General features: G+C 38.6%; 1 protein-coding gene across 11 annotated transcripts; it reads right to left on the bottom strand.

Moving 5' to 3' along the window:
• On the bottom strand, positions 1-26,909 carry LOC104601552 (disease resistance-like protein DSC1). 11 transcript variants are annotated; one of them, XM_088893663.1, is made up of 7 exons: positions 25,456-26,898; positions 25,175-25,276; positions 21,526-21,997; positions 18,380-21,379; positions 12,893-15,036; positions 1,692-1,970; positions 1-1,599 (listed from the first exon to the last, which is right to left on the bottom strand). In XM_088893663.1, the coding sequence occupies exons 5-7, from the start codon at positions 13,070-13,072 to the stop codon at positions 562-564; spliced, it is 1,497 nt and encodes a 498-aa protein (XP_088749789.1). In that variant the 5' UTR covers positions 13,073-15,036; positions 18,380-21,379; positions 21,526-21,997; positions 25,175-25,276; positions 25,456-26,898; the 3' UTR covers positions 1-561. The 11 variants fall into 11 exon arrangements, 9 of the variants coding, with proteins under 9 accessions (XP_088749789.1, XP_088749786.1, XP_088749790.1 ...); XM_088893660.1 differs by having other exon boundaries at positions 25,175-25,235; positions 25,456-26,897; XM_088893664.1 differs by lacking the exon at positions 25,175-25,276 and having other exon boundaries at positions 25,456-26,897.
• Positions 26,910-27,222: the final 313 nt, after the last annotated feature.

Below are 27,222 nucleotides of genomic sequence, written 5' to 3'. Positions count from 1 at the left end.
TTAATACATATAATAAGAGACATTTCATCCAGTAAGGATAATAAGACGAGACCCTGACTACTGCTATCAATCAACAGTTCCTGAGTGGAAGTCTAAAACCTCTGTCATTTGGCGCATATTCCAGGTGGAATCCACACTTCTTCACCTTGATTCCTCTTCCATTTCCGCCACATGCTACTGAAAGCTCCACTTGGTCTCCACTTTCCAACCAATCCCCTATATGGATTGTTACAAGAGGAGGATGAATAAGCACATCTTTCCTATAGCAAACCAAAATATGATCTCCACATGCTATTCGGGGCCGTGAATTGAAGAACCTCCCTTCATTACACTTAAGACCTTTTGTTTTATTAACAATAGTGAAAGCATCATCATAAAAAGCACTGCAGCCTGCCTGGGCGTTGTAAACAGCACATACAAAGAACCCTGTAAGCTTACGACCTGCAACTGCAGGTACCTTGAAAGATATTACAGATCCCATAATTTTATATCTAAACCAAGTAGGAATCTCACTTCCAGGAACGGAAATGTCAAATTCATTTAAATGTCCCTGTTATGGTTTTAGCAATAATCATCATAATTGTGTATTTGTGTGTGTGTGTGAGAGAGAGAGACCTGGAAGAGCTTATTCAGGAAATTACTCTTTATAAAGGTGTATGTCATATTGGTGCAACCACCAATTTGAAAGCCACCAAACTTCTCTGGAAGTTGAGTCTCAACCAGCTTCTTACAATTATTAAGGTACAATGCCCAAATGTGCCACAAGTTTGACAAATTTAATCTTTCCATGGATGTGCAGTCCTGTAGGTATAATCCCATTAAAAATGGTGGAAGCCTTGGTAGTTTTTGAAGCCTGGAGCATCCATCTAACTGAAGCCACTTGAGGCAAGAAAGTTGACTGATATTGTCAGGTAAACTGCAAATATTGGTTCTGCATAAACTTAAATATTCCAAAGAGGTTAAATTTCCAATGTTTGATATCCTTTCCAACAATGTGCAACCATCTGCCTTTAATGACCCTAAACTTGATGGAAGCTCTTGGATTGATTGAAGGCTCATGCAATTTACCAGCTGGATCTCATTAAGTTGACAAAGGTGACTAATGCTGGCTGGTAGGTTATTGAAATTGTTGTAGCTCAGATACAATCTTTTCAGTGAGGATAAGCTCCTAAGGTCATTGAGAATTGCACCTTCTGACATATTTAAGTGACTGAGATCTAACCTTGTTAAGGAGCACATGTATGAGGACGTTAGTAACTGACTAATGGAAGCAGGACTTTCTCTTCGTGATACCCAATGCCATAATGATGAAAATGGTGATTGAAATGGAAATTTTCCAATATTTGGACAACCGGAGAGATTGAGATCTTTAAGAGATTTTAACTTACAAATGCTGATCGGAAGATTCCTGAGGTTTCTGCAGTCTTCCAAATTCAAAAGAACAAGCTTGTCAAGAAGTCCAATGGAATGGTGAACCTCAACCAGACCTATGCAACCTTTAAGGATTAGCCTCTCAAGATTGGGAAATCCTGAGATATCAGGTGTATTGGTTAGGTTGTGGGAATGACTATGGTTAAGAACCTTCAAATTTTTGAGAACCTGTAAGAAGAAAGGATAAAAGGTAGTAAGAACTTAGTTTTATTAAATTCATAATCAATCAAAAGAGAGAACAACAAAGGGATTTATTGAACCTTGATTCTCTTCCAGACATGTTTAATTTTGCTATATTGCATTTCAAGAACAACAAGGTCTTTTGGATGAAAATTGGTTGGTATAAATTCCAAGGGGAAGCCATGCCAACAAAGCCATATTAGTTCTCTAGGAAGATATTCATAGCCCCTTCTGAGGTCTACATAATTAAGCTGTAGAAGTTGTAGCTTGCGCAACTTTCTGAATGCCTTGGTATCAATATCTGCATCTGTTGGCCTATGTGTGTCATCTAGAATGAGCCCTTTAACCTTTGTTGTTCCCTGATAACAAATAGAAAGGTAAGTGCATGAGCATACTTTGATCAGTAATACTTGAGAAGTAAAACAGACAAGTAAATCTTTGTTATTTAACTAAGGTTAAATGGAAGAAAAGAGGGAAGAAAACTCAGAACTAAAGCAAGAAAGGAGGAAGAAAATAGGGTTTGGGCGATCAGACTTCAGAGAAATCCACTGAACTGTAAAGAAATTACAATGCCACTGTTGATGGGGCAGCTGCTAGAATAATTAAATAAAAGGAGGCTAGCATGCCCATTACAAGGTCCACTATCTATAAAATAAAAATAAAAAAGGTCCATAATAATTAACACAAGCTCAAAACTCCTCCTCATGCTCAAACTGAGCATAGATGTCAGTCATGCCCAGCTTACTTACATGCTGCAGCAATTTGTACCTAGGAACCCCTTATGTAAACATATCAGATAGTTGTCCTTCTGAAGCAACAAAAGACAAACCCCTCCCAAAGCAACTCTCTCGTATGAACTGTCTATTCATTTCTAGTGATTTAAAAGGCATGCCTAGGTGTATTTTAAAGTATGTGCCTTGCCTAGGCCCCAGGCGCACCACTTTCAAAAGGCACACGCTTGGTGTGTCCTTTTCAAAATTTGTGTTTTTGCTCTTTTTTAAGAACACCCTTTTTGCTAATGTTGTTGATTCATCTCCTTAATACAAGACATTTAAAAAAAACAAAGAATTAAATTAAAATTACAAAACTAATATTTTACATATGAAATAAGAATTTAAGACTCTAATTTAGATTTGTTTGGACTTGCCTCAAAGGGCTTGGTACAATGGTAGCTTGTAGAATTAGGAATACAAGATGACATTGAAATCACATGCTTGAATATGATTTATATGTTATGTTTGATTTTATTTTTACATTTTCATTTTGAATATGTTTTACATGTGATGGTTTATGTATTTTCATTTGAGATAATAGTTTTTTCAAACAATTGTTTTAAAATTTGAGTTTATATTTTTAATTAATATTATGTTTAGTATTTTTTAATTTATTTAATTTTTTGCATTTTTGTGCCTTGCTTCAAAAAGACATGCACCTTATGCCTTGCACCTCAGGCACAAAATACCGCTTTCACTTTTAAAATACTGTTCACTTTAATCTGTTTTGTTCTATCGTGCTGAATTAGATTAAGAACTAGAGATCTCTATATGGTTTTAAACTGACTACTCGAACATGATTTGAGAGGTTTTGGCCAATCATTACAGATGTAGGATTTCTCCAAAGCCCCTCAAGTTACCACTCTTTATTCATACTCAACCTCGAGGAATCACTCTCCTACTATTGTATGTGGATGGTATTCTTATCGCTGGTGATGATCATGAGGATATTACTCATCTGAAGAATCTTCTCAATCAGTCTTTTAAGAAGGATTTTGGTTCTCTTACCTACTTTTTGGGCTTGAAGGTATCTCGTTCTTCTTGGGGATACTTTGTAAGCTGCTGATTTGGTCAAATTGGTTCTGCAGATTTGGTGAAATTGGTTCGTCTCAAGTTGATATCTCTCTTGAATTTAATATCAAGCTCTCCAAAGATGATGGTGAACCTCTTATAGGTGCTAATTCATCAAAACAACCTCTTATAGGTGCTACTTTATATCAGCAACTTGTTGAGAGCCTTATCTCTTATGCTGCCCATGTGATTAGTTAACTCGTTTTCTCTGTTGAATAGTTAGTGGGAATGTTGAGTAGTGCTTCAAACTTAGTGAGAATGTTGAATATTTAGTGGATGATTTACTTCCTAATTGTTAGGCATTATTTTTGAGTTAGTGGACCATGTTTATCCACTTTCTAGTTTAATTGCCTAATTTTAGCTAATGTTAGTTTTGTTGTAAGCTTATTTATTTGGACCCCAGACATTACTTTTTTTAGAACATGAATAGAATTGGTTGTGGCTTTGATTTTTAGCATAAAATTTCAATCCCCCAACATTTTCTTTGGTATCAGATCTGCGTTGGGTCTCTATCTGGGCAAAGTAAGAGAGAAAAAGAGTGAGAGAATCCCAATTGAGTGAAACACAGTGAGGCAAACTGAGAAGAGAGAAATTCCGCCATGGCAAGCAACGGAACCAATTCATCAGCTCTGCCCCTAATTCCAGTCTTTAAAGGGGAAAATTATCACTTCTGAAGCCTCAAAATGAAGGCCATGTTCAAGTCTCAAGAGCTATGGGACTTGGTGGAGAAGGGATTTGGAGACACAAATCCGACCGAGCCTGATCAACGGTTGCGAGAAACCTATAAGAAGGATGCAAAGGCTCTGTTCCTCATTCAACAGGCCCTTGATGAAGAAATTTTTCCAAGAATTGCAGCAGCTAGCACCTCCACTCAAGCATGGGAGATTTTAAAGCAAGAATTTTTGGGCGACAAGAAGGTAATTACTGTAAAACTACAAACCCTTCATCGTGATTTTGAAACGTTGGCCATGAAAGAAAAAGAATCTATGCAAGTATTTTTATCTAAGGTGTATGGGATTGTTAATCATATGAAGTCATATGGTGAAAGTGTTATTAATGAAACTATTGTGAGTAAGGTTTTGAGGTGTTTAACCTCAAAATTCGATCATGTAGTTGCTGCAAGTGAAGAGTCTAAGGAGTTGTCTACTTATACTTTTGATGAATTAATGAGTTCTCTGTTAGCCCATGAAGTTGGACTGAGCAGATCCTATGAAAAGGTTGAGGAGAAGGCTTTTCATGTCAAGGGGGAGTCTTCTTACAAGGGAAAGCCAAAAAAATTAGGAGGCCGGGGACAGAGCAGAGGTGGTCGAGGTCGCGGTGGCGGCAGAGGAAGATGCCAATTTGGTGATCAACGCCAACACAAAAGCACCATCCAATGCCGATATTGCAAGAAATTGGGACACAAAGAAGTAGACTGTTGGACCAAGCAGAAAGATGAGCAGAAACAAGCCAATTTTACAAAGAAAGTTGAAGAGGAGAGCAAGCTATTCATGGCTCATTCTCCTATTGAAAATGCTTCCAATGGAGTGTGGTTTCTGGACAGTGGATGCTCAAACCATATGTCTGGAACAAAGTCTCTTTTTAAAGAACTTGACGAGTCACAGAAAAGTGAAGTTCGACTCGGAGACAACAGGCAAATGCAAGTTGAAGGGAAATGTACAATTGCCATCAAAACCTCACAAGGTAATGTAAAACTCCTCCATGATGTGCAATATGTTCCTAATTTAGCTCATAATTTGTTGAGTGTTGGGCAATTGGTAGATGGTGGATACTTTATTTTGTTTGATGACGGTTGTTGTTCTGTTCAAGATAAGAAAACATGACATATAATAGTTAGCATTCCTATGGCACAAAATAAATGTTTCCGTTAAGAGTCTCTGAAGTAAGAAATTGTGCCTTGATTGTTAGAGCTAGTGATGCAAAAATATGGCATTTGTTTTATGGGCATTTAAATATGAAAGGGCTGAAATTGTTGGCTTAAAAAAATATGGTTGTTGGGTTGCCGAAAATTGATGGTCTTGATTTTTGTGAGGGCTGTGTCTATGGTAAATAAAGTAGAAATTCATTTCCTATAGACAAGTCATGGAGGGCTTCTGAATGTCTTGAATTGGTACATGCTGATGTGTGTGGTCCAATGAGTATTGAGTCATTTGGTGGAAGCAAATAGTTTTTGTTATTTTGTGATGATTACAGCTGTATGAGTTGGGTGTATTTCTTGAAATTCAAATCAGAAACTTTTGAAACTTTCAAGAAATCTAAAACATTAGTGGAGAAGCAAAGTGGGCGTTGTATAAAGGTGCTCCGTTCTAATAGGGGTGGTGAATTTAGCTCTAATGAATTTAATGTTTTTTGTGAGGAAAATGGCATTCACAGGGAGTTGACAGCACCGTACACAATGGAGCAAAATGGTGTGGCTGAGTGGAAGACTCAAATGGTGGTTGAAATGGCAAGAAGCATGATGAAGGCAAGTGGTGTTCCTAATCAATTCTAGGAAGAAGCAATGGAAACAGTAGTATACCTTCTCAATATCTCACCTACAAAGGCTGTCTTGAACCGGACCCCATATGAAACTTGGAAGGGTAGAAAGCCGCGGGTAAGCCACTTAAAAATTTTTGGTTGTATAGCCTATGCCTTGGTCACTTCTCCAACTCACAACAAACTTGATGAAAAATTAAAAAAAATGCATTTTTGTTGGCTATATCCCTCAATCCAAAGCATATAGGTTGTATAACCTTGTAAGTGGCAAAATAATTATAAGCAGGGATGTTAAGTTCAACGAAGAAGAAACTTGGGCCTAGAACAACGACAATGCAACACCTACAACACCTCAAGTTACAGAAGATGCTAGTATAACCCCTGTGATAGAACCTCCAGAACCAGCTAGTTCATATGCTGGTAGCAGCATCTCAACCATTCACTCATCTCCCTCCAGCAACAGTAGCGCATCTACTCCAACAAGCTTGCAGTCCACATCTTCAAGTTCTTCTAGTGAAACACCTCCAAGAAAATTCCAATCATTAAGGGATCTTTATGCTTCATGTAGCTTTGCTTTGTATGTTTCTGACTCCACTTGTTATGATGAAGCTGTAGAAAGTCAAGTTTGGTAGGATGCAATGAAAGAAGAGATGTCGGCTATTGAAAGAAATGAAACTTGGGAGTTGATTAATCTACCGGAAGGCAAGAATGTTATTGGGCTCAAGTGGGTGTACAGAACAAAGTATCATGCTGATAGTACTATACAGAAACACAAAGCTTGGTTGGTGGCGAAAGGGTACTCTCAGCAGGAAGGTGTTGACTTCGAAGAAACCTTTTCTCCAGTTGCTCATTTTGAAACGGTGAGAACCTTTCTAGCCTTGGTTGTACAATTAAATTGGGTTGTGTACCAGTTTGATGTTAAATCCGCCTTTTTGAATAGAAAACTAGATGAAGAGGTGTATGTTTCTCAACCTGAAGGTTTTGTTAGTAGCGATGTCAGCAAAGTTTACAGGTTAAAGAAGGCTTTATATGGCCTAAAGCAAGCCCCGCGAGCTTGGTATAACAAGATCGACTCCTACTTTCAGGAGAATGGATTTGAAAGGAGTAAAAATGAGCCAACACTTTATGTGAAGAAACGAGGTAATTCTGATTTTTTGGTGGTGTGTTTTTATGTTGATGACATAATTTATATGGGGTGTTGTGAGTCTCTTGTTGAGGAATTTAAGTCTTGCATGATGAAAAATTTTGAGATGTCAGATTTGGGTTTGTTGCATTATTTTCTTGGTTTAGAGGTGAACCAAAGTGCAGATGGGATTTTTATTTCTCAAAGAAAATAAGCTAATGATTTGTTGAAAATGTTCAATATGTTAAACTGTAAAACAACTCTAACTCCCATGAATGTGAATAAGACACTCGTAGCTAATGATGGCACTGGAATGGCAAGTGCGAGGTATTTTAGAAATATGGTTAGTGGTTTGAACTACTTGTCTCACACAAGGCCTGATATAACATTCTTAGTCAGCGTTGTTTCTAGATTTATGCATAGCCCAACAATGCATTACCTCGGGGCAGCAAAGAGGATCCTTCGTTGTGTTGCTGGAACTGTTGATTTTGGAATTTGGTACTCAAAAGTATCAGATTTCAAACTTTTGGGTTTTATTGACAGTGATTGGGCATGTTGTTTGGATGATAGAAAAAGCACTTCCGCTATGTTTTCTCCCTTGGTTCGGGTGCTATTTCATGGAGTTCAAAGAAGCAAGAGATCGTGGCCTTGTCATCATCTGAAGCATAATATGTTGTTGCAACGACATCAGTTTGTCAAGTAGTTTGGCTAAGGAGATTGTTAACTGATTTTTGCCAAGTTCAAGAAGGTGCAACTCAAGTGTTTTGTGATAACAAGGCAACAATCGCTATGGCGAAAAATTCAAATTTCCACAACAGAACAAAGCACATTGACATCTGCTATCATTTCATCCAAAATCTGGTTGCTGATGGAACAAGAGCAATGAAGCATTGTGGGACCAATGAACAAGTAGCTGATGTTCTTACCAAGTCACTGCCACGTGCCAGGCACGAGTTCTTCAGACTGCAGATGGGAGTAACAAGTTTTGAAGCAAGGGGGAGTGTTGAGTAGTGCTTCAAACTTAGTGGGAATGTTGAATATTTAGTGGGTGATTTACTTCCTAATTGTTAGGCATTATTTTTGAGTTAGTGGACCATGTTTATCCACTTTCTAGTTTAATTGCTTATTTTTAGCTAAGGTTAGTTTTGCTGTAAGCCTATTTATTTGGACCCCAAACATTACTTTTTTTAGAAGACAAATAGAATTGGTTGTGGCTTTGTTTTTTCAGCATAAAATTTCAATCCCCCAACAATTTCTATGGTATTGGAGCCAAAGAAATAATGCCACTTTCTAGTCTAATTTCTTTGGGGGATTGAAATTTTATGCTAAAAATCAAAGCCACAACCAATTCTATTCATGTTCTAAAAAAAGTAACGTCTGGGGTCCAAATAAATAGGCTTACAGCAAAAGTAACCTTAGCTAAAAATAAGCAATTAAATTAGAAAGTGGATAAACATGGTCCACTAACTCAAAAATAATGCCTAACAATTAGGAAGTAAATCACCCACTAACTATTCAACATTCCCACTAAGTTTGAAGCACTACTCAACATTCCCACTAACTATTCAACACTCCCCCTTGCTTCACAACTTATTACTCCCATCTGTAGTCTGAAGAACTCGTGCCTGGCACGAGCTAGTGACTTGGTAAGAACATCAGCTACTTGCTCATTGGTCCCACAATGCTTCATTGCTCTTGTTCCTTCAATGACTAGATTTCAGATGAAATGATAGTGGATGTCAATGTGCTTGGTTCTGCTGTAGAAAGCTGGATTTTTCGCCATAGCGATTGTTGCCTTGTTGTCACAAAACACTTGAGTTGAACCTTCTTGAACTTGGCAAAAATCAGCTAACAATCTCTTTAGCCAAACTGCTTGACAAACTGATGTCGTTGCAACAACATATTCTGCTTTAGATGATGACAAGGCCACGGTCTCTTGCTTCTTTGAACTCCATGAAATAGCACCCTAACCAAGGGAGAAAACATAGCGGAAGTGCTTTTTCTATCATCCAAACAACCTACGCAATCACTGTTAGTAAAACCCAAAAGTTTGAAATCTGATACTTTTGAGTACCAAATTCCAAAATCAACAGTTCCAACAACATAACGAATGATCCTCTTTGCTGCCCCGAGGTGATGCATTGTTGGGCTATGCATAAATCTAGAAACAACGCTGACTGAGAATGCTATATCAGGCATTGTGTGAGACAAGTAGTTCAAACCGCCAATCATACTTCTAAAATACCTCGCACTCGTCATTTCGGTGCCATCATTAGCTACGAGTGTCTCATTCACATTCATGGGAGTTGGAGCTATTTTACAGTTTAATATATTGAACATTTTCAACAAATCATTAGGTTATTTTCTTTGAGAAATAAAAATCCCATCTGCACTTTGGTTTACCTCCAAACCAAGAAAATAATGCAACAAACCCAAATTTGACATCTTAAATTTTTTCATCATGCAAGACTTAAACTCCTCAACAAGAGACTTACAAGATCCCATATAAATTATGTCATCAACATAAAGACACACCACCAAAAAATCAGAATTACCTCGCTTCTTTACATAAAGTGTTGGCTCATTTTTACTCCTTTCAAATCCATTCTCCTGAAAGTAGGAGTCGGTCTTGCTATACCAAGCTCGCGGGGCTTGCTTTAGGCCATATAAAACCTTCTTTAACCTGTAAACTTTGCTGTCAGCGCCACTAACAAAACCTTCAGGTTGAGAAACATACACCTCTTCATCTAGTTCTCCATTCAAAAAGGCGGATTTAACATCAAACTGGTACACAACTCAATTTAATTGTGCAGCCAAGGCTAGAAAGGTTCTTAATGTTTCAAAACGAGCAACTGGAAAAAAGGTTTCTTTGAAGTCAACACCTTGCTGCTAAGAGTACCCTTTCGCCACCAATCGAGCTTTGTGTTTCTATATAGTACCGTCAGCATGATACTTTGTTCTGTGCACCCACTTGAGCCCAATAATATTCTTGCCTTCCGGTAGATTGATAAACTCCCAAGTTTCATTTCTTTCAATAGCCGACATCTCTTCTTTCATTGCATCCTGCCGAACTTGACTTTCTGCAGCTTCATCATAACAAGTGGGGTTAGAAACATACAAAGCAAAGCTACATGAAGCATAAATATCTCTTAATGATTGGAATTTTCTGATTGGTGCATAAATTCTGGATCCTCTAAGCATATTTGCAAAACTAAAGAGATGTTCCTGGAATTGAAGGAAATGAAGATAGGAGAACACAAAATTTTAATGGGAAACAACACCTACACTGATGTACTTGGAACCGGAAAAGTGAAGATCTCTATAAATGAGAACACAAATTTAATCTTTAATGATGTATTGTATGCACCTAATTTTAGGAGAAATTTGTTGTTTGTACCTCTGTTAGATGAGAAGGATTTTGATATATGTTTCAGGGGAGGAAAAGTGACCATAGGAAAGCATAGTAGAGTTTTAATGTTTGGGAATAAGTCTGATGGATTGTATCGTTTGACTATCAATAAAGTTGATGCTCTTTCTAGTTATGATTGTGCTTATCATGTTAATGAAAATGCATACATATGGCACATGAGACTTTGTCACATAAACAAAGATAAAATGATGAGAATGAGCACCAATGGCTTAATTCCCAAGATAGAAATGAATTTCAATTATTGTGAACCATGCCTTAGTGGAAAAATGACTTGGCTCCCTTTTAAGAAAGGAAAGAAATCAGAGGAATTATTGACTATAATACACTCTGATGATTGTGGCCATTTGAACGTAAAAACACATAGGGGTATGGAATATTTTATAACTTTTATAGATGATTTCTCCAGATTTGGTTTTGTGTATCTAATTAAAAGAAAATCAGAAGTCTTAGAGAAATTTAAAGAATATAAAACACTTGTAGAAAACCAAATAAGTAGAAAAATAAAAACTCTTAGGAGTGATAGAGGTGGAGAATATATCTCTAACCTATTTAGTGACTTTTGTACACAAAATGAAATTATAAACCAATTAACCATGTCCTTCACACCACAACAAAATGGAGTGGCTGAACGGAGAAATAGGATTTTGTTGGACATGGTGAGATCAATGTTATCTCACTCAAGTTTAGAAACACACTTTTGGGGAGAGGCCTTAGGTACTGCTGTGTATATCCTAAATAAGGTTCCAACTAAAGTTAATAGCTTAACACCCCATGAAATGTGGACTGATAGAAAACCAGACCTAACTGACATCAAAATTTGGGGGGCTAGTGCCTATGTAAGAGTGCCAAATCAGCAAAGAAGCAAGTTAGATAACAAGAGTCTAAGGTGTACCTTTATAGGGTATAGTGATAATAGCAAAGGGTATAGGTTTGTTAATCATAATTTTGATGGAACCGTTGAATTAATAGAAAGCAAGGATGTTGTTTTTCTAGAAGATCAATTGAGGATAATAAACATTTACCTAGCTTATTTGAATTAAATAAAGAAATTATAGAAGTTGAGACTGCACCTGATAGACAAGTTTCACCTAATAATGACACCTTAGGTAGAATTCAAAGAGAAAGATTCCCTTCATCAAGATTAAAAGATTATTATACCTACTTGAATGAAGAGTCTCTTGATGATCCAATTGACTTTGAAGATTCTATGGATGCACCTGATAAAGAAAAGTGGTGTGAAACTATACAAGAAGAGCTAGACTCAATAAATAAAAATCAGATTTGAGAATTAGTTGATTTACCCAAGAATAGGAAACCTATAGGGTGTAAATGGATATTAAAGAGAAAACTCAATGCTGATGGGTCTATAGAAAATTATAAGGAAAGATTAGTAGCAAAAGGGTACACCAAAGTAGACGGGATTGATTATGAGGAGACTTACTCTCTAGTTGCCAAGTTTACCTCTATTAGAATCCTAATTTCCTTAATTGCTTTTTTGAACTTAAAGTTGTGCCAATTAGATGTCAATACTGTTTTTCTGAATGGAAAGCTGAATGAAGAAATATACATGACTCAATCCAAAGGTTATGTAATAGAGGGACAAGAAAATAAAGTATATAAATTAAAGAAATCATTATATGGTTTAAAACAGTTCTCTAGGATGTGGTACCATACCTTCCATGAAGCAATCTCAAAACTTGGATTTATACCTAATCCGTTTGATCATTGTGTTTACTCTTTGAATAGTGAGAGCAGTTTTGTTGTTCTTTCATTATATGTAGATGATATTCTTATTACTGAAAATGATGTGTCTATGATTAATGAAACCAAAGATTGGTTAAAAACCAACTTTGAAATGAAGGACATGGGTGATGCAAGTTATGTACTTGGAATTAAAATAGAAAGAGATAGGAACACTAAAACCTTAACTCTTTCACAAGAGCATTACTTGGAAAAAATCCTAAGAAAATTCAATATGAAAGATTGTAATGGAGTTGAAACTCCAATTTGTAAAGGAACCAAATTAAGTAGAGATATGGCTCCCACTAATGATGAAGAAATAGATAAAATGAAGTATAGACCCTATGCTCAAGCTATTGGTAGGTTGATGTATGTCATGCTTTGCACAAGACCAGATATCTCATATGCAGTAGGTCTTGTTAGTAGGTACCAAAGTCACCCAGGTAAAATACATTGGAAGACTGTTAAAAGAATATTTAGATATTTGCAGTTAACAAAACACTTCAAATTAACCTATCATGAAAACGATTTAGAGTTACTGGGTTATTGTGATGCAGATTTTGCAGGTGACCCGGATGATAGAAAATCCACAATCGGGTACTTATTCCTCTTAGGAGGAGGTGTTGTCTCATGGACAAGCAAGAAACAAATTTGTGTAGCTAAATTCACCATGGAAGCTGAGTTTATCTCTTGTAGCTCTGCGACATCTGAAGCAGTTTGGATTAGGAGATTTTTGGAAGAACTCCGAATTCCTGATGTGCCAATAGGAGTTGTGAAGATCTTCAATGACAACCAAGCTGCCATTAAGACAATTAAAAATGGTGAGATCGACCCTAAAGGGAAACACATAGATCTCCATTACTAGTATTTATATGATGTCTACCAACGGAATGAGATTCTGGTAGAATATGTGCCTACAAAAGATATGATTGCTGACCCCTTGACTAAACCCATTGCAATTACAGATTATGTAAGTCACGTTAAAGCAATGGGGTTGGTTGACACTTATTCATCTCAGGCCTAACTGGCCAAGTGGGAGATGATGGTAGAGTGGCCATAGGCCCTCGTTTAATCCTCAACATGTTGGAATATCCAATGGCCATGTGACAAGCCACATGTTGATGGAAGATGATTATTTTATGGTTATCTCCATGCAACACTTTCACACACAATCATTCATTTTAAATTATTACCTATTTATTTATTTTCTATAAAAACAAATTTATTTGATTGTTTATTTGAAAACATTTTTATGCATGGAGATACCAATATTGTTGGATTATTCGGATCCATATTTCAGGTCTTATTGGGTCAATGGATATCCATTTGACATAGTGTAGACTAGATGACCAAATGGTTAGATCCTTGGTCAACATGAGTCACCTGTCTCAAATCTGATGGAGCATGAATTTTACTATTGAGGAACACTTATCTCAATTGGTTATTCTGGTTACTATTTGTTCCTAATAACAGGGAACTTAACATTGGAGAAGCAACTATATAAGGGATCACTCCCAAGTGCTTCTCACACACGACATAAGTTCTTTACTGAGAAGGGAAAATATCCTCTCAGCTTCGGCTCTAATTAGATTAAGCAGTTCTCTCTTACACTTTCTTCGAGAGGTTGGTGTCTTGGATCCTATACGCAGCTGCTATTATTCTCTCTTTGCATGCAGGTTTGATACATGAAGATCTCAGTCATTTGCCTCTGCATGTACTTGGAGCATCAATATATATATCATATATGTCGATTTGATTTATAAACAATTATAAACTTTATCAAATTCCATTTCTCTTCTTCTATGGTTAGTAGATCATTGATGACATTTACTAAAGAAGATGCATCTCCTAGTCAATGGAGATATTAGAAAAAGTTTGCAACAATGAAACTAATGCAAAAAAGTCACCTAGACTTGAAATCCAACCACTCTCTTTGCTTCATTAATCCCCCCTAATCATATATTCTAGCTGCAATATATACTTTATTCTTTCTTTAAAGTATCCAAACTGTGAGCAATAGGCTAAGGGCTTTCATTTGATTCAAACTAAGCATCCAACACTAGGAAATAGATGATAATTCTCTTGCACCCAACAATAAATTACTTTCAATTAAATCAAATGAAAATTCTAATTTGCTTCGCCTTGTGTTCCTATTTGACGAATGACAATAATTTCAACTTGCTTTACTTTAAATGAAAAGAAAAAATAAAATAGTAGAAGTGAATCACTCATTGAATTCAAGTAAAAACATAACCTTGTAAACATGGCATTTATGTAAAAATGCAATTCATCACTAAGTTTACATAATTGAATTAGTATCAATCTGTTGATCAGCTGAATTTAAGGCCATACAAATTATGAAATTCATGTGCTTACTTTTGGAATGTTTATATGTTATAATTTTTGCAAGTGTCACTATGACATAGAAGGCATTTTAACTCCTATTTTACAACATATCCATAACACATTACATTCGAAAATCAAATTTACCAAAACATAGGTGTCAATTCATGCACCTAAATACTAGTAATTAGTTCTTACACCTAAATACTAATTCATGTACATATACAAGACAAATACAAACACAATCATAAAATTAATTGACAAAATCTGCATAGTTTTGAGTCATTTGGTAAATAACTACTGAGAAGGCTTCAGAGCCTTCAATCCTTTAACAACCAACTTCTCTAGTTTTTCAATGTGGTTTTCTAGATTTATTACATTGTTCCTCATTGACTTGGCTTCATCTCAAGTAACTATAGGAATTGTCCATTTAAAAATTTGCAATACTTCTCCTCCTCGATGTCATTTCCCTACACATATGCAAATGTAAGTCAATACATCTAATAATCATACTTGTCATCACAAACACACAATCTATGAAGTTACAGTAATACTTATAGGTTTTCTAGGGTTGGGTATAAACCAACCTTAAAGGATTAACAGTTATCTCTGACTCATGAATTATACATTTTTGCACACTTGCAATATCTTACATTATACTTTAGATTCTTTTAAAATCTAGTCTCACATGTGGAGTGAGAACACATTCTTATATTAATAAATAAAAAAAGAGATAAAATTTAAATCATATTTAGAATCAATTGTAGGACATGGCCGAATGATGTCATATAATTGTGGTTCCAAAGGTTTAGTGTTGTTGGAACGAGTGAGCATAGGCTCACATTTTGAAATTCTCAATATGTAGGATAATCCACTGGCCATCATTGATGGAGAAGTTTGTTAATATCATTCTTGTGAACATACTACAATACAGACTATTTATATTTTTTATTTTCTAGTTAAAAAAATAAAATATGTTTTCTCTGAACTATATTTGACATGTTCACAAGGTGGTTATTAGATTTAATCGAGTTGGATCCATTTAACCTTTGACTAAGTCAACGACATGATGTTTTAGCTTAAAATGAGTTGAGTGTTCGGGTTATAGAACCATGATCATGGGCAAAACAGGTCAATGTTTATGATGTTATGTTTGCCAACAGTTCAATATTCTTACTTCTTAAGAGAGACATTGTGGTAAAAATGTATGAAAGGTAGAGTAGAGATCACACATACATATACAATTTTTTCTATTTATCGGAAGGCTATCAAAAATCTCTAAGAATTCAACTTAATTCAGATTGTTCTCCTTTGCAAATTCAAAGTTAGGCTCAAGTGTTAAAGGAACCATAAAGAGTTATGTACATCTTATTTATATGCAATATCTGAATTTGTTTGTATTTTATTTCTATTAAGATCCTGTATTTTCATTGGTATCAAAGCTATGATATATATGGTGTACATGTGCATGTGCTACACTATATCAACTCTCTAAAGTAAAAAGATCAAGAATTCATGTATTAGTATCGGGTATCATTTCGGACAACTTGGATATGGATACAGATCCTGATACACTTTGGAAATGCATGGATATGATAGGAAAATATATACAAATTTCATAAATATATTAATAATATTAAATTAAAGGGGAAATAACAACAAATAATGCATAAATATATATACTATATTTTAATGATGTATATAAAAGAATATATTACTATTAATATAATAAGATGCATAGACACCAAACAATTTTATTGATAATGTATCAATCAAGAATCCAAAGTTTGGGTTTAACTAGATATACTACAATTTCTATGGTAGATCTGTTTGGCAAACTCAAAGTTGTCTTCACAGAAGACAATGAAGCTTGAACCAGATTTAGCGCGACCTCTACCGTGGATCTATTTTATGAACCCAGATCTATCTTCATAGAGGAAAACGATAAATATTTGAATCAAACCTAGTGCGACCTTTGCCCTGGATCTAGGCAAACTCAGATCTGTCTTCACAAGATTTGAGCCAGATCTAGTGTGATCTCTTCAGTAGATCTGTGTTTGGGAACTCAGATCTAGTGCGATCTCTTCAAACAATGAACACAGCTCAGGGAACTCAGATCTGTCACTTGCTCTGCCATGGCGGAAAGAACAGACATACAAAGAGGAGGAGAAGAAGAAGAAAAAGAAGAAAGAAAGAAAGAAAAACAGAGGTCGACACTGAGAAGGGAGAAGAGAGAGAGAGAATCACTAGTCACCGACATTGAGAACAACAACCAGAACTTTCTCCCCTCAACCTAGTCATTCGCAGAATACTCTCCACCCTAGTCCTAACCCCTTCGACCCTTCTCTCGACTCAACCGACCCTAACCCTTTACAACCCAATGAGTACCCTCGACCCAACTCCACCTTGACTCTAATGGGTGATTCGACCCATAATGACCCTCATCTTAATGGGTGGGTATGGGTGGATTTTTAAGCGGGTGGGTTGGGTGGGTCATAGAAGCATTTTCAAATCATTTTCGGATTCATTTGTCATCCCTTGACATTAAAGGAATCCATTTTTTTTTATTTGAAGAGTTATAGTGATAAAATCATGCAAAGGTTTGAGATCTCTATTACAAACATCGATCTATACAAGGTTTCAACCCTTGGAAGAACATTTGGGTAATATTTAATAAGATTTTTTTTCAGAATTAATCACTTAAGTGTTTGAGGAAGACTATGTTAATCTAAACCAAAGGACTGGTTGTTTTGACTACTTAGTACAATTGTGATATCTTTACAAAAATTTATTCTGTGCTATTGTGTGCTAAAAATTTATTTTGTTCTCCTGCAATTTTTTTTTAGTTTTACTAAAATTTACTACTTTGGGTTGAATATTAATTTTGTTCTTACTGTGCCATTTCTCAAGATAACTATTTTTTTTGTTCTTAAATAACTATTTATCATATGTCGTAGCTATATCTCATTTATTAAAATGTTTTCTTATAACTAGACTAAAAATACCTTCTTGCTCATAGAATTTTACTGTTACACTGTAGATTTTATTTTTGCTTAAAGGCTTTTGTTACTCATAGACATAATGGTTGGGCTTGCCATAAAAAATGAAGTAAGCAAAATTGAAAAACTTGTTTCTGAAAGGTAAATATAGTATATTAACAAAAGGAGATAGAAGTACAATCATCAACCCGAGGCATCCCTTGAAGATAGTGGTTACTAAGAAAAAAGGAAGATGGATGATTTTTAGCCAACTGGGATACCTCATGGGCAGCAGAGTTATAACGCCTACTTATGCACATAAATTTAATAGAGTTCAAGTTCTGAATGAGGAGAAAAGATTGCAAAATCAGCCAATGGCTCGACCAAGGATATATAGTTCTTATGATCGTTGAACACTCTTATCAGATCTTGGGAGTCAACACAAACACAAATTTCATCAAAAGTCCAACTTCGAAGCTCAAACACAAATTTTATCAAAAGTCCAACTTCGAAGCTCTTTGAGCAAATAATTCAGCTTGAAAAACTGTCCAAATTTCAGAAGTACGACCTCCTAAAATCTTTAAACAAGATACATTGTTTGATAAGATGATGATGCCAAAAGTATATGATAGTGTGTGATATGGATATTCCTAGCTAGAAGATGACTTGGGCCCTAGTCGCGTGGCGAGCTGGACCAAGCTGCAAAATAAAGGATTAGAGAACCCGGGGTGGCTAACCCGGCGAGGCCGCTCTGATGCTTAAGTCAGTATTGTATTGTGGATGCGAGTTGAATACTTGAATGCTAGAGTGCTAGTGAGCAAATAATTACACGTACCTTTGCTTTGAGGATCGATGCCCTTATATAGCTGAGTAGTCATGAATCTTATGAAAAAGGTTTGGGATCTCTGGGTTGTATAGATAAGATCCGTTCCATTTCCGAAGGAGAGCAATGTGCCAGTTGATAAGGTTTATCAATTCCCTCCGATTCGGGTGGAGTGAGGATGAGCCTTGTTAATAAACGTCGTGATCCCAAGGAATACGGAGTCCGTTGGAGAAGCTTATGGAGTTGATTTCATGGCGCTTCGATTCTTTGGCCCCGAACTAAATTAGGTGCCAAGGTGCCTCTATGTTGAGATGACCGTATGCTGAGGTTCTCAAGATCCTGAGCTCCCGGGCTGCTGGCGAGGCTCCCTTACTGAGTTGTCATCCTAGTAACTGACCGCGTCCACATGTACCTTGTTGCTAGGTCGGGCCAACTTACTCCTCATAAATTTCCCCCCACTCCTCGTGCCAAGGGTCGCAACCCCGATGCGAGGAGTTTACGGTCAGCACAAGCAGGTTGGCCCGACTTTTTGGTTCACCTCCCGATTTTTTTGGTCGAACCAACGTAACCCATGTGTCTCAGTGGAAAAAACCAGATCGGGTGTCGGGAACGCACGGACTAGATGTGGTTTATAAACTTTGTGGATGCCAAAAACTGCTCTCCACCGAAATTATTCCTCGAAGGGAGTGCGACCAGTTTTCACAAGAGTCGTAGGATCGCTTTGGTGGGTTTTTGCTTTTATTCTCCAATTCGCAAACTGAGGTCCACCCAGTTGCTGATGTACATCCCACAATGATGGACCCATCGGTGGTCATATTGATCACTCTGCTAATTGGCCTCTCCTCTGGCAATTGCCGAGGTGGCTGCTCATTCTGCCTACTAGTCTCAGGGACATTCCTCCTCTGGTCCCCTGACGATCCCCCTGTCGGTTTGCCTGCCCCCTCTCTTCTCGCAAGATGTAATTCTTTAGGTACCCGCGACAGATAAGTTTTTCAATCTCATCATGGAGATTTTTGCAATTTTAAGTATTGTGTCCATGATATCGGTGGAAATGGTAGTTGACATTCAGATTTCTTGTTGCCGGGTCTCCCCTTATTCTGGGAGGCCATTTGATGAAGGAGGATTCCTTAATAGCCATTAAGATCTCTCCTCGGTTAGCATTCAAGGGTGTATAATTTGTTCTCTCTACGGGCGGAGTCCTGGAACACCAACTTGACTTGTGCCCGTGCGAAGGGGACTTGCTTCTTCCTCTGCTCAGGGACTTGCTCTTCTTTCTTTCCTGCCCATCATTGCTCGTCCCTTCATTCTCTTTCTTCCTCTTTTCCACCGGTGGATTGTCAGTCTTCTGGTTAATCTCCTCCTCGGTACCGATGAACTAGTCTTCCAACTTAAGGAACTCGGTGATATCTTTTGGTTTGTTGGCTACCACATGCCACTTGAACTCTTTGTGAGTGATTCCTTTTTTTTCTACAGTGAGTCACACCGTTGGATCGAGGTTTGATATCTGCAGGCAAGTATCGTTGAAGCGCTTAATATAGCTTCTGATTGATTCTCCTTCCCTCTAAACCACATTCAGAAGGCTTTCATGTGACTTCGGGCATTTCTTGCTGGTAATGAAATGGCGCATGAACAGGTCGACAAACTGCGTCTAGCTTTTGATGGAGCTTGGCGCGAGGTTCCTATACCAGGTTCGGTCTACCCCCCTGAACGTGGTGGAGAAGGCCATACACATGCAGGATTCGTCAGCCCCGGCGAAGTGCATTTGACACTGGAAAGAATCCACGTGATCGTTGGTGTCAAACGACTCGTCATACTTATCTAATGGGGGTACCTTGAAGTCTTTCGGCATTGGGGTTGCTAGGAGCTCGAGAGACAGGGGAGATGACCGGCTAAGCAAGGGAGGTGCAGTCTTCATTGTCACCGAGCTCACTTCTTCCCTTTCTTTAGCTTGCTCTACTTGTTGACTTGGCTTCGCTGGCAGACTATTTTTGGCCGAGGAGAAACACATCTTGCGGCGTCGCCATTGTTGCTTCTTCACCGGCTCAATGTTGGTGCTACTGACCTTGGTCTGATCTGGTATCTCGACATCATTATGGACATTGTCGTGATGTGGATCTTGGTTCCTTCTTGCCAAATTCTCCTGGAGTTCGCACCGGCTATCACGAGGCATTGAAGGGTTTGGCCTCGAGTTCGCACCTCGAGCTTTGGGCTGGTTGTTATCTCCTCGCGATTCGTTGTTTTCCTGCTGGGAGTGTTGTGGCGGGTTGGCCCTGTTGAGCTGACTATCCTTGGGCGTATTTCTAAAATTTCCTTGTGAGACTGGAGGGGTGTGCTGACCGTCTCTCCTCCCACGAGGTGAAGCCTGACCCCTGGGAGGGACCGGCACCTACAAGGTCCCCTCACCCCGATGGGGGGATCGGTGGACATCCTGACTAGTTCCACGCCGGTTCTGGTTCTGGTCCTGGCGCAACCCTGGGTGCCTGGGTGGAACTGGCTACTGGTTCGGCTCAGTGGTGGGAACTGCTGCTGATACTGCTGGTACATGTAGTACTGCTGATATTATTGAAGTTGTTGGACCTGTTGCATCTGGATCTGTATCGTTTGGATGCATTGGACGAAGTTATGGAATTAGGAGTACTCAATTCCAGGGGGGACCACGAATGGCTCAGAGAAAGTTACTTCCACTAGGGGAAGCGGGACGCTCACTTGCATGGTGCCCTGTGGTACGGATAGTAACGGGACCCCTGAAGCCGTGAGGGGAATAGTAAACTGGTCGATGCATATCGTGGGGCCTTGGGGGAAGGTTGATTGCTGATCTTGCACCTCGGTGATGTTCATCTCAATGCTTTTCCCAGTGTTGCTGGAAGAATCCATTTAGATAGATCGAAAGCTAAAATTTCAACCGAGATTGTGATGACCTTTTGATCGGTTCCCATAGACGACGCCAATTGATAATGAACGATCTGGATATTCGTAGCTGGAAGATGACCTGGGCCCTAGTCACGTGGCGAGCTGGAACAAGATGCAAAATAAAGGATTAGAGAACCTGGGGTGGCTAACCCGACGAGGCCGCTACGATGCTTAAGTCAGTACTATATTGTAGATGCAAGCTGAATACTTGAATGCTAGAGTGCTAGTAAGCAAATAATCGCGCGTACCTTCGCTTTGAGGATTGATGCCCTTATATAGCTGAGTAGTCATGAATCTTACGAAAAAGCTCCGGGATCTCTGGGCTGTATAGGTAAGATCCGTTCTGTTTCCGAAAGAGAGCTATGTGCCAGTTGATAAGGTTTATCAATTCCCTCCGATTTGGGCGGAGTGAAGATGAGCCTTGTTAATAAACATCATGATCCCGGGGAATTCGGAGTACGTTAGAGAAGCTTCTGGAGTCGATTTCGTGGCGCTTCGGTTCTTTAGCCCCAAACTAACACTTCAGCTCTTTGGCCCCGAACTAAATTAGGTGCCGATGTGCCTTTATGCCAAGGTGCTCAAGCTCCCGAGCAACCGGGATGTTGGCGAGGCTCCCTTGCTGAGTTGTCATCCTAGTGACTGACCGCGTCCACGTGTACCTCGGTTGCTAGGTCGGGCCAACTTACTCCTCATCAGTATATAATGAATCCGAAATCTTTCCTGCATCAGTGAACACAATAAAGTTAATTTGGAGACTCAAGGTTATATCCAAGATATTCTGATCGTGAAGATTAAGAGGAGGGGGGAATGACCATGGTTTTGATGAATCAAAAGATTAAAATGGGACTTTACAGTTTTGACCACTTTAGTCAAAGAGGGTAATTTATTCTGAAAGACCTGTTCATTTCTAGCCCGCCAAATATACTTAAAGGTAGCCAACCTAGAATTTGTAAGAAAGTATTGTGGTCATCAATGAGGTCATACAGAAACTTGAAACCCACGGGAAAATTACCCTTAAATAAGATGTGAAAATGGAAATTCTAATGGTTTGAAAATAAGACTGATTGGGCAAAATTGCAATTAATAAGTAAATGGTGAAGATCCTCAATTTCAGAACTGCAAAAAGCACACAAATTCTGGTCATTTTGAAGATGATAATTTCCTTTGACTGAGAAAATTTTTTACGATACGCAAAAGAAATAATTGGTAATGGGAGGGAATGGGCAGCTTCCACATATGCTTAAGGCTAAAATTGAGGTCTGAGTTTAGAGAGGGAAGAGAAGCTTGCAACCTCTTTCTGTAATTTAACTTGACTGAGAATTTCGCTGAGCTATGGTGCACCCAGACCCAAGAGGTGTTATTGATGGAGGGATAGATGGGGGTTCTGAGAATTTTCTCCATTTCAGAGTTGGGAAAGGAAACCTGAATGATATCTGTATTCCACTGACCTTCTTGAATAAGATCTGCAATAGAGGCACAGCTAAGATGATGGAGCAAAGGCTGGGAAGGCCAGGCAAACTGGCTCTAAGACTGAATCCAGGGGCTTTGGTAAAGAGGAAAGGAAGAATCCTCATGAACCAGATGGACAAATTCTAGAGCTAAGATCCTTAAATGGGGACCAATAGCTTTCCAGTATAAGGAACTTGAGGTAGGAATAGAGTAGGGAAAGTTTTCATTTTTCGTTAGGTATTTGGCTTTCCAGCACCTAGCCCAAAGTCTGTCTTTTTCATTAAGGAACCGCCAAGCCACTTTCTTTAGGAGACTCTGGTTCATCAAACTTAGATTCTTGAAGCCCAAGCCTCTGTGAGATTTTGGTAAAGAAAGGGTATCCCAAGAGCACCATCTTAACGGGTGTTTATTTTTATCTGAGATGCCCCACCAGAAATTACAAATAGTTTTCTCAATAGAAGTAGTGGTTTTATTGGGAAAATTGATGAGACTGGCATGAAGGGGCACGGATTGGAGGGCAGATTGGATGAGCACCGCCTTGCCAGCCTGGTTGATTGTCAAGGTTTTCCATCTACTGAGTTTAGCATGTAAATTTTCCGAAACATAATTTAGACTATCATGTCTATTTCTTGCCCAAAACAGAGGAAGGCCAAGATATTTAGAATTATGGTTCAAGGGTTTGATTTTTAAGTGCCTACTAATCATCCGCTGGAGCCTTGGGTGGATATTTTTGCTACAAAAGATTCCTGATTTGCCAAAGTTAATGGTTTGGCCTGAAACTTCTTGGAAGGAATTAAGGACTTGCTTTAGATTATCCAGATCAGTTCTATGAGCTCTGAGGAAAAGCATAATGCCATCGGCAAAAGAAAGGTGGGAAATTTTGGGAGCAAAGGCCGAGAGAGAAATGCCTTGGATTTTTCCCTCCTATTCAGCTTTAAATAGAAGCCTAGAGATTGCTTCCATGCCAATAATGAAAAGGTAGGGAGAAAGAGGCTCTCCTTGATGGAGACCCCGAGAAGGCTTGAAATTCCCCTTAGCAAACCCATTTATTAACATAGAGTAAGAGATAGTTGAAATGCATTCCTTAATGATATCACAAAAAGAGTCGAGACAAAACTTTGAGAAGGAAGTTCCATTCTAGCCTATCATAAGCCTTGGACATGTCTAACTTGATAGCTAAGTGGCTAGTCCCTTTTCTTTTATGTCTCAGGCTGAGTTAGAATGGAATTATCAGCCATTTGCCTCCCTGGAACAAAAGCCACTTGGTTGGGGGCAATAAACTTGCCAAGGATCAGGCGGATACGATTAGTTAACACCTTTGCTATGACTTTACAGGTAACAATGCAAAGATCGATTGGTCGGAAATCCTGAACTTTGGTGCAGTCCACCTTCTTTGGGATGAGGCAGATGAAGATGTGATTCAATATTTTAAGCAGTTTTTTAATCTAAAAGAATTCTTGGACAAGAGAGACTAGATCCGGCCCCATCTAATCCCATAATTGTTTAAAAAACAAAGCGGGCATCCCATCCGGACCCGGGGCTTTAAGACTCCCTGTGGAAAAAGGAGCTAATTTTACTTCCTCAAGGGAAGGAGGACGAAGGAGCATATTGTTCTCTTGCTCAGAAATGACAGGGGTGATAATTTCAGACAACTTAGCTAAATTAGAGGGATTCTGAGAAGAATACAGGGATTCAAAGTAATCCAGAAAAAATGAAGTGATGTTTTCATGGGAGATTTGTCAAGTGTTTTGATCATCTTTGATGCCTTCATTGGAGTTCCGTTTCCTTCTAAACGGGGTGCTTTTGTGGAAGAAGTTGGTATTCCTGTCTCCTAAGTCTGTCTGGATTTCTATCTCCAAAGGCTCTCTAATTGATGAGTGGTTTTATCATAATCCAAGTAAAGCTGATCCAAAAGATGGGATGAATTTAGTTGTTCAGCTTTAACAATTTTTGCTTCTAGAAGCTTGAGTTTTGCTTGATGTTGAACAAAAACTTTGTTTTTCCAGAGGATGGAATCTTTTTTCACAGCTTCTAATTTCTTAGAAAACTTAAAGGCTGCAAAACCCGAGGGATTGGAATTCCAAGACTCTGAGATAATTTGATGACATGAGGGTTCTGGCAGCCACATTTCAAAGAACCTAAAAGATTTAGGTAAATTCTACGAGTTATGAAACCCTTAGCACGTTTATTTGACCAGGAAACACCTCCCCCTCGAATATTTAATTCTAACAAGTTAAGCTTATAAATGAAATTCCTATATTCACGAGAGGTCAACTTAAATAACCGGTTGGAAGAAAGATCATTAACATTAAAAAAGGCAAGGAAACTGTACATAACCAGGAATTTGAATCCCTCCATAAAAAATTTCTGTGATGTTTCACTAGAGGGCCATACAAAAGTCCTAACAGCCTGGAACCTTTAGAAGATTGAATGAGGAGAAAAACATACCTATCAGAAGCTCTATACACAGAAACACAAAAACCTGATTTCCAAAGAACGGCTATACCTCCTGCGTATCGTTCAGGGGAGATGACATGAGAGTTCGGATATCTTAAAGAATTGGAGAGAATAAAAATATCATTGTCAGGGGCTTTTGTCTCACAGTAGGATTAAAATGGTGGACAAAATCCTTGAATCCTTGAACTGCCTTGAGGAGGTTGGCCCCACGACAGTTCCAAGGCTGATAACAGAAACAAGATGTCATGAACTAGAGCCAAATGCAGACTTACCGAGTCATTATCTTCCAAATCCCGGACAGAGCCTTAGAATTTATCTGATTCACATGAATAGTGTGCTCCTCTATTACAGCTAGGCAGTTGTCAGGTCTATCATAGGTTGGTATGTCAGGGGAAGAAGCAATTTCTAGATTTGCCAGTAAATCCAACTGGGGTCTTTTACCATGAGAGGAAGAGGGTTTCGCAGGATCATCTAGGACCCGGTTCAGGAGTAGTTGGGTGTCCTCAGTGAGGTGATAAGTGCTTGCTGACACACGGAGAGGCCCAACAGAAGAGGAAGGCATGGAAGGAACAGAAATCGTGGGAGCAGGTAAGGTAGCAAGAGTAAGGGCATGACTCAAAGGTTCCTGCTGATTGGAAGTACCCTGATTACGCTGAACAGGATGTTAAGGTGGTTGCATAGGGATGATCTTTTCCAAGAATGTCTCAGAGCCAGCTCTGCTCGAAGCCATGGCCCTGGATGAATCATGCTGCATCTACTGAAGTATTGGTCAAAAGACCTTCCTCCTGTTTGGGGTAAAGGTTGAGAACAACGACGAAACATGTGACCTATTTTTCCACAGATATAACAGGTCCAAGGCAGATCGTCATAACGGTAGGTGATCCAATTTGTGACACTGACAAAATAGCCTGTTTTAAGAGGCTGCAAAACTGAGAGGGTGACTTTTGTTCTGATAAAGTTTTGATTTACAGTGACAAATTTGGCTGGCCCTATACACTCAAAGAGAGGGGTAACTATGGCAACCGAGAGGAAAACCAAGGCTGCATGAGAATCCATTGACCATTGAGGGTCCAAAGCCCATTATTTAGAATTCTGTCATAATCTGCCCTATAGCGAAAGTTAAGATGAAAGTGACCCCTATGGAAAGGAGCTAGGAGTAAACTTTCATCATCAAGATTCCAAAGATCATACAACCCTTGAACAACTTCATCAAACTGATCGGTTAGACGCAGGAATAAACGACAGATTAAAGAGAGATGCCATTGTTGGTGGGCATCTGGAGGGATGAGATGCTGGATGTCAGCTACTTCAACCGGACCGTTGCCATGAAGCATTTGTTGGAAGGCATCGTTTAAAGCATCAATGAGACAGGAAAGGGAAAGGGAAAGGAGTGAGAGAGCAAAAGGAAAAGGGACACCAGAGAAGGAGAGGCTTAAGGAACCGGAAAAGACAAAACAACAGCTTCAAACTAAAAAGCAGAGAAAACGATAAGAGCAGAAGGATCTAAGAGAACTAGAAGATGGGGTGCTGGTTTTCCAGTTTAGTTACATTAAAATCCATAACAAAAACCAACTAAATGGAAAGAAACTAGTTATAACTCAAAGAGAAATAAAACAAGAGAAGTAACTCCTTGTTACAAATTATCGACAGCCATGCAGTTAATGCGCGATGTGTCCCACGTAAATCTGCAGCTAAACATCTGGCTTGCCCCTTAAATGGATTAGATTTTTGTGTAAGAAACTGGGTTCCCAACCTCATCAACATGAAAAAACTACATAATTCAACAACCGAAGCTTCTGAGAGGCTAACATGTTGGCCGCTTCTTACAGGCGGCCATTACTCACTGCCGTCTGTTTGAAGTTTTGCTTATCATCACCCTTCTTTTTGCTGCTTGTACCATTAATGATGAAACCCTATGTCTACTGTTCTGCTATACTGCTACTAACTTACCAAATCGTCGTTGAGACTTCACCTTGTCATGAAGCAAAATTGAAAAACTTAATGGCAACAACTTCCCTATCTAGAAACATAGAATTAGA

The sequence above is a fragment of the Nelumbo nucifera genome, chromosome 8 (assembly GCF_055504915.1).
Source record: "Nelumbo nucifera cultivar China Antique chromosome 8, China Antique-T2T, whole genome shotgun sequence".
Lineage (NCBI taxonomy): Eukaryota > Viridiplantae > Streptophyta > Magnoliopsida > Proteales > Nelumbonaceae > Nelumbo > Nelumbo nucifera.
The sequence above is the reverse complement of the archived record's forward strand: the minus strand, read 5'-3'. Positions and strand labels throughout refer to the sequence as shown.

Bases quoted from the DNA above. Each gene is read 5' to 3' on its own strand.
- LOC104601552 (XM_088893661.1), bottom strand. From the start codon at position 13,072: ATGTGTTTCCCTTTAGGGTCGATCTCACCATTTTTAATTGTCTTAATG. The intron at 1,971-12,892 runs GTGAATTTAGCT...ATTTGTTATCAG, and splicing joins AGATAAACTCAGCTTCCATG to GGAACAACAAAGGTTAAAGG. The intron at 1,600-1,691 runs GTTCAATAAATC...TTCTTCTTACAG, and splicing joins ATGTCTGGAAGAGAATCAAG to GTTCTCAAAAATTTGAAGGT.